Source organism: Scyliorhinus torazame, chromosome 2 (genome assembly GCF_047496885.1).
Source record: "Scyliorhinus torazame isolate Kashiwa2021f chromosome 2, sScyTor2.1, whole genome shotgun sequence".
In the NCBI taxonomy this organism is placed as follows: Eukaryota; Metazoa; Chordata; class Chondrichthyes; order Carcharhiniformes; family Scyliorhinidae; genus Scyliorhinus; species Scyliorhinus torazame.
In genome coordinates this window covers 9,310,935-9,325,374 of record NC_092708.1, presented here as the reverse complement: position 1 = coordinate 9,325,374, position 14,440 = coordinate 9,310,935, and the positions used below count along the sequence as shown (strand labels likewise).

The window sequence follows — 14,440 nt, the reverse complement described above, 5'->3', positions numbered from 1 at the left end:
TTGACACTCTCCCTGTGACACTCTCCCTGTGACACTCCCCCTGTGACACTCTCCCTGTGCCACTCTCCCTGTGCCACTCCCCCTGTGACACTCCCCATGTGAGACTCCCCATGTGAGACTCTCCCTGTGGCACTCCCCCCTGTGATACTCTCCCTGTGACACTCTCCCTGTGATACTCTCCCTGTGACACTCTCCCTGTGACACTCCCCCTGTGACACTCTCCCCGTGACTCTCTCCCCGTGACTCTCTCCCCGTGACTCTCTCCCCGTGACACTCTCCCCGTGACACTCTCCCCGTGACACTCCCCCTGTGACACTCTCCCTGTGACACACCCCCTGTGACACTCTCCCCGTGACACTCTCCCCGTGACACTCTCCCTGTGACACTCCCCCTGTGACACTCTCCCCGTGACACTCTCCCCGTGACACTCTCCCCGTGACACTCTCCCTGTGACACTCCCCCTGTGACACTCTCCCTGTGACACTTCCTCTGTGACACTCTCCCCGTGACACCCTCCCTGTGACACTCTCCCTGTGACACTCCCCATGTGACACTCTCCCCGGAACACTCTCCCTGTGACACTCTCCCTGTGACACTCTCCCTGTGACACTCGAGTCTCTCTGTACTTTCACTGACAGTGCTCTGTGCACACTCACCGGGCTCTGTGCCCACTCACCGGGCTCTGTGTACACTCAGCGGTCTCTGTGTATTCTCTCCAGGCTCTGTGTACACGCACCGGACACTATGTATACTCACCTGGCCCTGTTTACTCTCACCTCGGCCTGTGTACTCTCACCTGGGCCTGTGTACTCTCACCGGGCTCTGTGTACATGCACCGGGCTCTGTGTACTCTCACCGGGCTCTGTGTACTCTCACCGGGCTCTGTGTACTCTCACCGGGCTCTGTGTACATGCACCGGGCTCTGTGTACACTCACCTGGGCCTGTGTACACTCACCTGGGCCTGTGTACTCTCACCTGGGCCTGTGTACTCTCACCGGGCTCTGTGTACATGCACCGGGCTCTGTGTACACTCACCTGGGCCTGTGTACACGCACTGGGCTCTGTGTACACTTGCGAGGTCTCTTAACTGTCAGTGTGATGTGCGACATTATAGAAATCTTTACCATGCAAAGAGTTAAAGTTATGTTACAATTAACCACTAGATGGAGCTAGGTGCAGTACTATATAAAACACTGACTCTGAGGCCTCTGGGAGAGAGAGTGAAGGCTGGAGTAGAGTGCAGGAGCGAGATCGAGAGAGGATAGAGTACCGTGAGAGTCAAAGTGTAGAGACTAGTGTTTGCAGAGTGTGGGTTACTATAATTATTGTTTACTACAGGAGTAAGTGGTCGAACTTAATTTAAGTAGTGTGAATAAATGTTAACTTTGTTTGAGAAATTAGCTAGTGTGGTCTCTGTGAAGACTACGACATCCATCCAGATGACAGCGTCGCGAAGATGAGCTCAGGATGTGTGAACACTGAGTGTTGGAGGTGAGACCTGAGGGTTTGTGCGGAGCGAAGGACTCCATTGTTTGGAATGAGTTTTGATGATCTTCATGTGAACCAGACGGCTATTTCTCCCCAGTCACTTGGGGCAACGAATAAATCACCAACAGAATGTTTCCTGTTTCCTAGGCGACATCACCAATGAGCTTGTTCGACATTTCCTCATTGAAACCAGCGCGAAGGGGGTAAAGCTGAAGGGTTGCCCCAACGAACCTTACTTTGGTGAGTAGCGTCATGGTGACCATTAACTCCGAGACCCCTGACCAGACAGGCTGGACAGAGTCGCTTCGTTCTGCTGAAGGACTGGTTTGTGAGGAGATGGTGGGGAGGGGGACACAAGTATTTGGGAGGAGGGAGGTGATGGGTAGAGGGGAGGGGGGCGGGCTTGCAGGAGGACGAGCTGGACAGAGTGGACAGGGAGAAACTGTTCCTGCTCGTAAGGCGATCGAGAGCGAGAGGGCACAGATTGAAAGTGATTTGGAAAAGGCGCAGATGTGATGTGAGAGAAACCCCCTTTCACACAGCGCGTGGTGGGCTCTGCAATGTGCGGCCTGGAGATCGGATGCTGGGATGTTCTATCGAGAGGGCAGAATTCTCCGACTGTTTGCCGGTGACGAGATCCTCTGTTCGTGCTGACAGTGCAGCGCCGCCCACAGCTTTCCCGGCAGGATGAAATGAAATGAAAACCGCTTATTGTCACAAGTCGGCTTCAAATGAAGTTACTGTGAAAAGCCCCTAGTCGCCACATTCCGGCGCCTGTTCGGGGAGGCTGGTACGGGAATCGAACCGTGCTGCTGGCCTGCCTTGGTCTGCTTTCAAAGCCAGCGATTTAGCCTTCAATGGGAAATCCCATTGACCGGGGCGGGAGCAGAGAATTCCCCCGGCAGCGAACCGCGCGCCGCCTCCCGCTGCCCATAAACACGCGGCTGAAAAACCTGGAGAATCCCATCCAGGTTAGGTGGATTGGCCGGGATAAATTACCCTTAGTGTCCAAAATTGCCCTTAGTGTTGGGTGGGGTTACTGGGTTATGGGGATAGGGTGGAGGTGTTGACCTTGGGTAGGGTGCTCTTTCCAAGAGCCGGTGCAGACTTGATGGGCCGAATGGCCTCCTTCTGCACTGTAAATTCTATGATAATCTATGATAAAATATGTGCAGGGTTACGGGGAACAGGTGTGTGTGTGAGTGTGTGTCTGTGTGTGAGTGTGTGTATGTCAGTGTGTGTGTGTGTCCGTGTGTGTCTGTGTGTGTGTGTCAGTATGTGTGTGTCAGTGTGTGTCTGTGTGTCAGTGTGTGTATGTCAGTGTGTGTGTGTGTGTATGTCAGTGTGTGTGTGTGTGTGTCTGTGTGTGAATGTGTGTATGTCAGTGTGTGTGTGTCCGTGTGTGTGGTGTGAGTGTGTCAGTATGTGTCTGTGTGTCGGTGTGTGTGTCTGTCTGTGTCAGTGTGTGTGTCTGTGTGTGTATGTGTCAGTATGTGTGTGTGTGTCAGTGTGTGTGTGTCTGTCTGTCTGTGTCAGTGTGTGTGTGTGTCTGTGTGTGTATGTGTCAGTATGTGTGTGTATGTCAGTGTGTGTGTGTCTGTGTCTCGGTGTGTGTGTCATTGTGTGTGTGTGTGTCAGTGTGTGAGTGTGTGTATGTCAGTGTGTGTGTGTCCGTGTGTGTGTGGTGTGAGTGTGTCAGTATGTGTCTGTGTGTGTCAGTGTGTGTGTCTGCCTGTGTCAGTGTGTGTGTGTCTGTGTGTGTGTGTGTGTATGTGTCAGTATGTGTCTGTGTGTGTGTGTGTGTCAGTGTGTGAGAGTGTGTGTGTGTCCGTCTGTGTGTGTCTGTGTGTGAGAGCGTATATGTCAGTGTGTGTCCGTGTGTGTGTGTCAGTATGTGTCTGTGTGTGTGTGTGTGTGTCAGTGTGTGAGTGTGTGTGTCTGCCTGTGTCAGTGTGTGTGTGTATGTCAGTGTGTGTGTCATTGTGTGTGTGTGTCAGTATGTGTGTGAGTGTGTGTCTGTGCGTGAGTGTGTGTATGTCTGTGTCCGTGTGTGTCTGTGTGTGCGTGTCAGTATGTGTCTGTGTGTGAGTGTGTGTATGTCAGTGTGTGTGTGTGTGTCAGTGTCTGTCTGTGCATGTGTGTCCGTGTCCTTGTGGTGTAAGTGTGTCAGTATGTGTCTGTGTGTGTCTGTGTGTCGGTGTGTATCTGTCTGTGTCAGTGTGTGTGTGTCTGTCTGTGTGTCAGTGTGTCTGTGTCAGTATGTGTCTGTGTGTGTGTGTGTGTCAGTGTGTGTGTCTGTCTGTGTCAGTGTGTGTGTGTATGTGTGTGTGTGTCAGTGTGTGCCAGTGTGTGTCGGTGTGTGTCATTGTGTGTGTGTGTGTGTGTCAGTATGTGTGTGTGAGTGTGTTTCTGTGTGTGAGTGTGTGTATGTCAGTGTCTGTGTGTGTCCGTGTGTCAGTGTGTGTGTGTCAGTATGTGTGTGTCAGTGTGTGTATGTCAGTGTGTGTGTGTGTGTGTGTCAGTGTGTGTGTGTCCGTGTGTGTGTGGTGTGAGTGTGTCAGTATGTGTCTGTGTGTCTGTGTCAGTGTGTGTGTCTGTGTGTGTATGCATCAGTATGTGTCTGTGTGTGTGTGTGTGTGAGTGTGTCTGTCTGTCTCTGTCAGTGTGTGTGTGTGTCTGTGTGTGTATGTGTCAGTATGTGTGTGTGTGTATGTCAGTGTGTGTCAGTGTGTGTGTGTCTGTGTCTCGGTGTATGTGTCATTGTGTGTGTGTGTCAGTGTGTGTATGTCAGTGTGTGTGTGTCCATGTGTGTGTGGTGTGAGTGTGTCAGTATGTGTGTGTCAGTGTGTGTCTGTGTGTCAGTGTGTGTATGTCAGTGTGTGTGTGTCTGTGTGTGAGTGTGTGTATGTCAGGGTGTGTCCGTCCGTGTGTGTGTGGTGTGAGTGTGTCAGTATGTGTCTGTGTGTCGGTGTGTGTGTCTGTCTGTGTCAGTGTGTGTGTGTGTCTGTGTGTGTATGTGTCAGTATGTGTGTGTGTGTGTGTCAGTGTGTGTGTGTCTGTCTGTCTGTGTCAGTGTCTGTGTGTGTATGTGTCAGTATGTGTGTGTATGTCAGTGTGTGTGTGTCTGTGTCTCGGTGTGTGTGTCATTGTGTGTGTGTGTGTGAGTGTGTGAGTGTGTGTATGTCAGTGTGTGTGTGTCCGTGTGTGTGTGGTGTGAGTGTGTCAGTATGTGTCTGTGTGTGTCGGTGTGTGTGTCTGTCTGTGTCAGTGTGTGTGTGTCTGTGTGTGTGTGTGCGTGTGTGTGTCTGTGTGTGTATGTGTCAGTATGTGTCTGTGTGTGTGTGTGTGTGTGTCAGTGTGTGAGTGTGTGTGTCTCTCTGTGTCAGTGTGTGTCTGTGCATGTGTGTCCGTGTCCGTGTGGTGTAAGTGTGTCAGTATGTGTCTGTGTGTGTCTGTGTGTCGGTGTGTGTCTGTCTGTGTCAGTGTGTGTGTGTCTGTCTGTGTGTCAGTGTGTCTGTGTCAGTATGTGTCTGTGTGTGTGTGTGTGTGTCAGTGTATGTGTGTCTGTGTGTGTGTGTGTGTGTGTCTGTGTGTGTATGTGTCAGTATGTGTCTGTGTGTGTGTGTGTGTGTGTGTCAGTGTGTGAGAGTGTGTGTGTGTCCGTCTGTGTGCGTCTGTGTGCGAGAGCGTATATGTCAGTGTGTGTCCGTGTCCGTGTGTGTGTGTCAGTATGTGTCTGTGTGTCTGTCTGTGTCCGTGTGTGTGTGTCCGTCAGTGTGTGTCTGTGTGTGAGTGCGTATATGTCAGTGTGTGTCCGTGTGTGTCAGTATGTGTCTGTGTGTCTGTGTCTGTGTCAGTGTCTGTGTCTGTGTGTGTGTGTGCGTGTGTGTGTCTGTGTGTGTATGTGTCAGTATGTGTCTGTGTGTGTGTGTGTGTGTCAGTGTGTGAGAGTGTGTGTGTGTCCGTCTGTGTGTGTCTGTGTGTGAGAGCGTATATGTCAGTGTGTGTCCGTGTCCGTGTGTGTGTGTCAGTATGTGTCTGTGTGTGTGTGTGTGTGTGTCAGTGTGTGAGTGTGTGTGTCTCTCTGTGTCAGTGTGTGTCTGTGCATGTGTGTCCGTGTCCGTGTAGTGTAAGTGTGTCAGTATGTGTCTGTGTGTGTCTGTGTGTCGGTGTGTGTCTGTCTGTGTCAGTGTGTGTGTGTCTGTCTGTGTGTCAGTGTGTCTGTGTCAGTATGTGTCTGTGTGTGTGTGTGTGTGTCAGTGTGTGTGTGTCTGTGTGTGTGTGTGTGTGTGTCTGTGTGTGTATGTGTCAGTATGTGTCTGTGTGTGTGTGTGTCAGTGTGTGAGAGTCCGTCTGTGTGCGAGAGCGTATATGTCAGTGTGTGTCCGTGTCCGTGTGTGTGTGTCAGTATGTGTCTGTGTGTCTGTCTGTGTCCGTGTGTGTGTGTCCGTCAGTGTGTGTCTGTGTGTGAGTGCGTATATGTCAGTGTGTGTCCGTGTGTGTCAGTATGTGTCTGTGTGTCTGTGTCTGTCTGTGTCAGTGTCTGTGTCTGTGTGTGTCTGGGTGTGTGAGTGTGAGTCAGTGTGTGTGTGTCTGTGTGTATCGGTGTGTGTGTGTGTCTGTGTGAGTGTGTGTGTGTATCAGTGCCTGTCGATGTGCCTCAGATTTCTGACACCTGTTTTTGTTTCCTGATCCTAGGGAGTCTGTCTGCTCTGGTTTACCAGCACTCCATCACTCCACTGGCCCTGCCCTGCAAACTGGTCATCCCCAGCCGAGGTGAGTAAAACTGGAACCACCCTGGTGGAAATCGGTAGATTCAGTGTAGAGGGAGCTTTACTCTGTATCGAACCCCGTGCTGTACCTGTCCTGGCAGTGTTTGATGGGGACAGTGTAGAGGGAGCAATACTCTGTATCTAACCCCTTGCTGTACCTGTCCTGGGAGTGCTTGATGGGGACAGTATAGAGGGAGCTTTACTCTGTATCTAACCCCGTGCTGTACCTGTCCTGGGAGTGTTTGATGGGGGCAGTGTAGAGGGAGCTGTACTCTGTGTCTAACCCCGTGCTGTACCTGTCCTGGGAGTGTTTGATGGGGACAGTGTAGAGGGAGCTTTACTCTGTATCTAACCCCGTGCTGTACCTGTCCTGGGAGTGTTTGATGGGGACAGTGTAGAGGGAGCTTTACTCTGTACCTAACCCCGTGCTGTACCTGTCCTGGGAGTGTTTGATGGGGACAGTGTAGAGGGAGCTTTACTCTGTATCTAACCCCGTGCTGTACCTGTCCTGGGAGTGTTTGATGGGGACAGTGTAGAGGGAGCTTTACCCTGTATCTAACCCGGTGCTGTACCTGTCCTGGGAGTGTTTGATGGGGACAGTGTAGAGGGAGCTTTACTCTGTGTCTAACCCCGTGCTGTACCTGTCCTGGGAGTGTTTGATGGGGACAGTGTAGAGGGAGCTTTACTCTGTATCTAACCCCGTGCTGTACCTGTCCTGGGAGTGTTTGATGGGGACAGTGTAGAGGGAGCTGTACTCTGTGTCTAACCCCGTGCTGTACCTGTCCTGGGAGTGTTTGATGGGGACAGTGTAGAGGGAGCTTTACTCTGTATCTAACCCCGTGCTGTACCTGTCCTGGGAGTGTTTGATGGGGACAGTGTAGAGGGAGCTTTACTCTGTATCTAACCCCGTCCTGTACCTCTCCTGGGAGTGTTTGATGGAGACAGTGTAGAGGGAGCTTTACTCTGTATCTAACCCCGTGCTGTGCCTGTCCTGGGAGTGTTTGATGGGGACAGTGTAGAGGGAGCTTTACTCTGTATCTAACCCCGTGCTGTACCTGTCCTGGGAGTGTTTGATGGGGACGGGGTGGAGGGAGCTTTACTCTGTATCTAACCCCGTGCTGTACCTGTCCTGGGAGTGTTTGATGGGGGCAGTGTAGCGGGAGCTTTACTCTGTATCTAACCCCATGCTGTACCTGCCCTGGGAGTGTTTGATGGGGACAGTGTAGAGGGAGCTTTACTCTGTATCTAACCCCATGCTGTACCTGTCCTGGGAGTGTTTGATTTTGTTGAATGTTCGCTGTTTAGTTTTGAGTTTCCATTCCTCAAGAAGCAGAAAAACAGGCTTACAAGTCAAATGAATTTTTGTGTTGGAAGCTCCCCTGTTGTCTCTTTGGCACGGACTCGCATCCCAGTATTGTTTAATGCAAGGGTGGATCCAGGCATGTCGTAAACACCACAAAGCACGGAAACATCTGGACATGCTGCAACTCCTCGCTCGTAGCCAAGGCCTGAACTGGCCAACATTACGAGCTGGATTTGACCTCAGTGCCTTTTTAACTTTTTTATATGTTGCTTCTCTGGCTTGAGGAGCAGGCCAGTGGCTGGGATTCCTACAGCGAGTAACTCACCTCCTGACCCCCCAAAGCGTGTCCACCATCTACACAGCACAAGTCAGGAGTGTGATGGGATACTCTCCACTTGCCTGGATGAGTGCAGCTCCAACAACACTCAAGAAGCTCAACACCATCCAGGACAAAGCAGCCCCGCTTGATTGCTCCCCTTCCACAAACATTCAAACCCTCGTTCACCGACGCACAGTGGCAGCCGTGTGTCCCATCCACAAGATGCACTTCAGTAACTCACTGAGGCTCCTTAGACAGCACCTTCCAAACCCACGACCACTACCATCTAGAAGGACAAGAGCAGCAGATACCTGGGAACCCCACCACCTGGAGGTTCCCCTCCAAGTCACTCACCACCCTGACTGGGAAATATATCGTCGTTCCTTCACTGTCGCTGGGGCAACATCCTGGAACTCCCTCCCTAACAGCACAGTGGGTGTACCTACACCACAAGGACTGCAGCGGTTCACGAAGGCTGCTCACCACCACCTGCTGGAGGGCAGTTAGGGGTGGGTAACAGATTCTAGCCCAGGCAGTGAAACCCGCATCCTGTCAAAGAATTTTTAAAAATTCCACCTGGGTCATTTTATTTTTAATATTGACGGTGTCATAGAATCATAGAATTTACAGGCAGGAGGCCGCCATTTGGCCCATCGAGTCTACACCATCCCTTGGAAAGAGGATCCTACTTAAGCCGATGTCTCCACCCTATCCCCATAACCCAGTAACCCCACCCAACACTAAGGGCAATTTTGGACACTAAGGGCAATTTACCACGGCCAATCCACCTAACCTGCACATCTTTGGACTGTGGGAGGAATCCGGAGCACCCGGAGGAAACCCACGCAGACACGGGGAGGATGTGCAGACTCCGCACAGACAGTGACCCAAGCCGGGAATCGAACCTGGGACCCTGGAGCTGTGAGGCAGCAGTGCTAACCACTGTGCTACCGTCCACCCCCGAGTGGTGGAGGAGCATTTGAGGATTCACTGCTCCTCATTCCTCTGGCAGAATGTCTGTCGGTGCTCTGGTCCCAGTGCTGCTTACACCTGTGATGACTCTCACGGTTGTTCAGCTGCTGTTTCAACAACTCATTGTTTCTTTCACTTGTGAAGATTGGTGGATGCTTTCCGTGGATGCAACTGAAAACAGATTGAGGGTCGCAGTCTCCCAGTCTACACCCAGGGAGCAGAACCCAGCAGATAGATTTGTAACCTAGAGATTTGTTGTGGGTCACATTGAGATCCAAAAAGACGAGGTGTTGGGTGTCTTAAAAAATATTACGGTAGATAAGTCCCCAGGGCCTGATGGGATCTACCCCAGAATACTGAAGGAGGCTGGAGAGGAAATTGCTGAGGCCTTGACAGAAATCTTTGGATCCTCACTGACTTCAGGGGATGTCCCGGAGGACTGGAGAATAGCCAATGTTGTTCCTCTGTTTAAGAAGGGTAGCAAGGATAATCCAGGGAACTACAGGCCGGTGAGCCTTACTTTAGTGGTAGGGAAATTACTGGAGAGAATTCTTCGAGACAGGATCTACTCCCATTTGGAAGCAAATGGACGTATTAGTGAGAGGCAGCATGGTTTTGTGAAGGGGAGGTCGTGTCTCACTAACTTGATAGAGTTTTTCGAGGAGGTCACAAAGATGATTGATGCAGGTAGGGCAGTGGATGTTGTCTATATGGACTTCAGTAAGGCCTTTGACAAGGTCCCTCATGGTAGACTAGTACAAAAGGTGAAGTCACACGGGATCAGGGGTGAGCTGGCAAGGTGGATGCAGAACTCGCTAGGCCATAGAAGTAGCAATGGAAGGATGCTTTTCTAATTGGAGGGCTGTGACCAGTGGTGTTCCACAGGGATCAGTGCTGGGACCTTTGCTCTTTGTCATATATATAAATGATTTGGAGGAAAATGTAACTGGTCTGATTAGTAAGTTTGCAGACGACACAAAGGTTGGTGGAATTGCGGATAGCGATGAGGACTGTCAGAGGATACAGCAATATTTAGATTGTTTGGATACTTGGGCGGAGAGATGGCAGATGGAGTTTAATCCGGACAAATGTGAGGTAATGCATTTTGGAAGGTCTAATGCAGGTAGGGAATATACAGTGAATGGTAGAACCCTCAAGAGTATTGAAAGTCAGAGAGATCTAGGAGTACAGGGCAACACATGTGGAGAAGGTAGTCAAGAAGGCATACGGCATGCTTGCCTTCATTGGCCAGGGCATTGAGTATAAGAATTGGCAAGTCATGTTGCAGCTGTATAGAACCTTAGTTAGGCCACACTTGAAGTATAGTGTTCAATTCTGGTCGCCACACTACCAGAAGGATGTGGAGGCGTTAAAGAGGGTGCAGAAGAGATTTACCAGAATGTTGCCTGGTATGGAGGGCATTAGCTATGAGGAGCGGTTGAATAAACTCGGTTTGTTCTCACTGGAACGAAGGAGGTTGAGGGGAGACCTGATAGAGGTTTACAAAATGATGAGGGGCATAGACAGAGTGGATAGTCAAAGTCTTTTCCACAGGGTAGAGGGGTCAATTACTAGGGGGCATAGGTTTAAGGTGAGAGGGGCAAGGTTTAGAGGAGATGTACGAGGCAAGTTTTTTACACAGAGGGTAGTGGGTGCCTGGAACTCGCTACCGGAGGAGGTGGTGGAAGCAGGGACGATAGTGACATTTAAGGGGCATCTTGACAAATACATGAATAGGATGGGAATAGAGGGATACGGACCCCGGAAGTGTAGAAGATTGTAGTTTAGTCGGGCAGCATGGTCGGCACGGGCTTGGAGGGCCGAAGGGCCTGTTCCTGTGCTGTACATTTATTTGTTCTTTGTTGTTCTTTGTGACCTTTAGAGGTCTTTATAATTATGGAGGGCTCATTCAGGTTGTAATTAAAAAGAAAGACGTTTCCAATTGTGGGGGAAGTGCAAACGAGGGCAGCACGGTAGCGCAGTGGTTAGCACAGTTGCTTCACAGCGCCAGGGTCCCAGGTTCGATTCCCGGCTTGGGTCACTGTCTGTGCGGAGTCTGCACGTTCTCCCCGTGTCTGCGTGGGTTTCCTCCGGGTGCCGTGAACCACTCTGGCGTCGGGCCGCCCGGACGGTGCGGAATCCTTTGCACCTTCAAGGGCGAGGCCGGCACCGGCGTGAGTTGGCGCATGGGCAGGAGCGCCAGCGGGATGGCGTCATCCCGGCCTCCGCGGAGAGAGTGCCCCCACGGCACAGGCCCGCCCGCGGATCGGTGGGCCACGATCGCGGGCCAAGCCACCATGGGGGGCCCCCCGTAGCCAGATCCCCCCCCCCCCCCCCCGAGGACTCTGCAGGCCGCCCGCAGAGCCAGGTCCTGCCGCTACGGACCTGGTGTATTTTACGCCGGCGGGATCCGCCGAAAACAGGGGGCTGACAACGGCTCCCAACCGGCGCGGCGCGATTCCCGTCCCCGCCGAAAAACCGGCGCCGGAAAACCGGGCAGCCGGCGCCGGGGCGGAATTCATACCGCCCCCTGCCGATTCTCTGGCCCGGTGGGGGGTCGGAGAACCCGCCCATGCTGTTAGGTGAATTGGACAGTCTGAATTCTCCCTCTGTGTACCCGAACAGGTGCCGGAATGTGGCGACTAGGGGTTTTTCACAGTAACTTCATTGCAGTGTTAATGTAAGCCTACTTGTGACAATAAAGATTATTATTATTACACACCACACTGTGGGGTAGAAAGAGAGACCCCCCTTACCCCTTGTCCTGTCCACTCATCCAGTTCCCATCCATGATCTGGACACAGTTGGTTCTGACCATTTCACTCTCCTGCTAACTGTAGAAATACAGAATCCCTCGGTGCCAGTTTGTGTGTTGGTAAGGAATGTTTATGCATCGCGAGGTAAGGCCGCTCAGTGCGGTTCCTCATTCCTCCTGGGTGCGACTCTAACATTTAGAACAGGATGTGGACTCCGCCTCACATACAAAACGTGTTTAACCCTCTCCAATCCACACGGACTTTGAGAGGAAAGTCCAGTCACATAATTTCCAAAGGATTCCCCATCATTGCTGCTGCGCTGAATCTCACGGAGCTCACATTCTTTGCAACAAATAGTTTGGAGCCAGAAACTGCCTCAAACTTTATAAAACCACTCTGTGACCACTAAACCCTGTAATCCCCTCAATGTAACACTCCCACTCTCTGATACACTCCCTGTGATAATCTCTGTAATCCCCTCACTGTAACACTCCCACTCTCTGATACACTCCATGTGATAATCCCTATAAACCCCTCACTGTAACACTCTCCCTCTCTGATACACTCCATGTGATAATCCCTGTAATCCCCTCACTGTAACACTCTCACTCTCTGATACACTCCATGTGATAATCCCTGTAATCCCCTCACTGTAACACTCCCACTCTCTGATACACTCCCTGTGATAATCCCTGTAAACCCCTCACTGTAACACTCCCACTCTCTGATACACTCCCTGTGATAATCCCTGTAATCCCCTCACTGTAACACTCTCCCTCTCTGATACACTCCCTGTGATAATCCCTGTAATCCCCTCACTGTAACACTCCCACTCTCTGATACACTCCCTGTGATAATCCCTGTAATCCCCTCACTGTAACACTCCCACTCTCTGATACACTCCATGTGATAATCGCTGTAAACCCCTCACTGTAACAGTCTCACTCTCTGATACACTCCCTGTGATAATCCCTGTAATCCCCTCACTGTAACACTCTCACTCTCTGATACACTCCCTGTGATAATCCCTGTAATCCCCTCACTGTAACACTCTCACTCTCTGATACACTCCCTGTGATAATCCCTGTAAACCCCTCACTATAACACTCTCACTCTTTGATACACTCCGTGATAATCGCTGTAAACCCCTCACTGTAACACTCTCACTCTTTGATACACTCGCTGTGATAATCCCTGTAATCCCCTCACTGTAACACTCTCACTCTCTGATACACTCCCTGTGATAATCTCTGTAAACCCCTCACTGTAACACTCTCACTCTCTGATACACTCCCTGTGATAATCCCTGTAAACCCCTCACTATAACACTCTCACTCTTTGATACACTCCCTGTGATAATCGCTGTAAACCCCTCACTGTAACACTCTCACTCTTTGATACACTCGCTGTGATAATCCCTGTAATCCCCTCACTGTAACACTCTCACTCTCTGATACACTCCCTGTGATAATCCCTGTAATCCCCTCACTGTAACACTCTCACTCTTTGATACACTCCCTGTGATAATCTCTGTAAACCCCTCACTGTAACACCCCCACTCTCTGATACACTCCCTGTGATAATCCCTGTAATCCCCTCACTGTAACACTCCCACTCTCTGATACACTCGCTGTGATAATCCCTGTAAACCCCTCACTGTAACACTCTCACTCTCTGATACACTCCATGTGATAATCCCTGTAATCCCCTCACTGTAACACTCCCACTCTCTGATACACTCCCTGTGATAATCCCTGTAATCCCCTCACTGTAACACTCTCACTCTCTGATACACTCCCTGTGATAATCTCTGTAAACCCCTCACTGTAACACTCTCACTCTCTGATACACTCCCTGTGATAATCGCTGTAAACCCCTCACTGTAACACTCTCACTCTCTGATACACTCCCTGTGATAATCCCTGTAATCCCCTCACTGTAACACTCTCACTCTCTGATACACTCCCTGTGATAATCTCTGTAAACCCCTCACTGTAACACTCTCACTCTTTGATACACTCCCTGTGATAATCGCTGTAAACCCCTCACTGTAACACTCTCACTCTTTGATACACTCCCTGTGATAATCTCTGTAAACCCCTCACTGTAACACCCCCACTCTCTGATACACTCCCTGTGATAATCCCTGTAATCCCCTCACTGTAACACTCCCACTCTCTGATACACTCCCTGTGATAATCCCTGTGAACCCCTCACTGTAACACTCCCACTCTCTGATACACTCCCTGTGATAATCCCTGTAATCCCTCATTCACTCACCCTGTCCCTCACTCACCCTCTCCCTCACTCACCCTCTCACTCACTCACTCACCTTCTCACTCATTCACTCTCACTCACACCCTCACTCATTCTCTCATTAATTCACTCATATTCACTCACTCACACTCTCACTCACTTGCGCTCACTCACTCACTCACTCACCTTCTGACCCTCTTACTCAGCCTCCAATTCACTCAGTCTCTCACTCACCCTCGCACTCACTCACCGTCGCACTCGTTCACTCTCACTTACTCACCCTCGTACTCACTTACCCTCGCACTCACTCACCTCCGCACTCACTTACTCAGAGAGTCGGTATCCCTCTGCCCTGTCAGGTGGATGTACATCCCAAGGTTCTGTTTCTATGATGAGTAAGGTATTTCTGGCCAATATGTATTCCTCAAATAATGTCATTGAGAAGGATGATCTGGGTCATTGCTGTTTGTGGGATCTTGCTGTGCGTTCATTGGCTGCCGTGTTTTGTACATTGCAGCAGACGCTACAATGGTAGGTCATTGGCTGTGAAATGTTCGGGTGCCTGGGGCTTGC

The 14,440-nt window shown here is 50.9% G+C and overlaps 1 protein-coding gene across 10 annotated transcripts in view; it reads left to right on the top strand.

Moving 5' to 3' along the window:
• Nucleotides 1–14,440, top strand: part of tns1b (tensin 1b) — a 1,628,779-nt gene that overhangs the window by 1,579,145 nt on the left and 35,194 nt on the right. For all 10 annotated transcript variants that reach the window (XM_072468585.1, XM_072468574.1, XM_072468565.1 and 7 more), the window contains 2 exons: nt 1,637–1,729; nt 6,188–6,265. In XM_072468585.1, the coding sequence (XP_072324686.1) occupies nt 1,637–1,729; nt 6,188–6,265 (171 nt within the window). The remainder of the gene's footprint in view (nt 1–1,636; nt 1,730–6,187; nt 6,266–14,440) is intronic.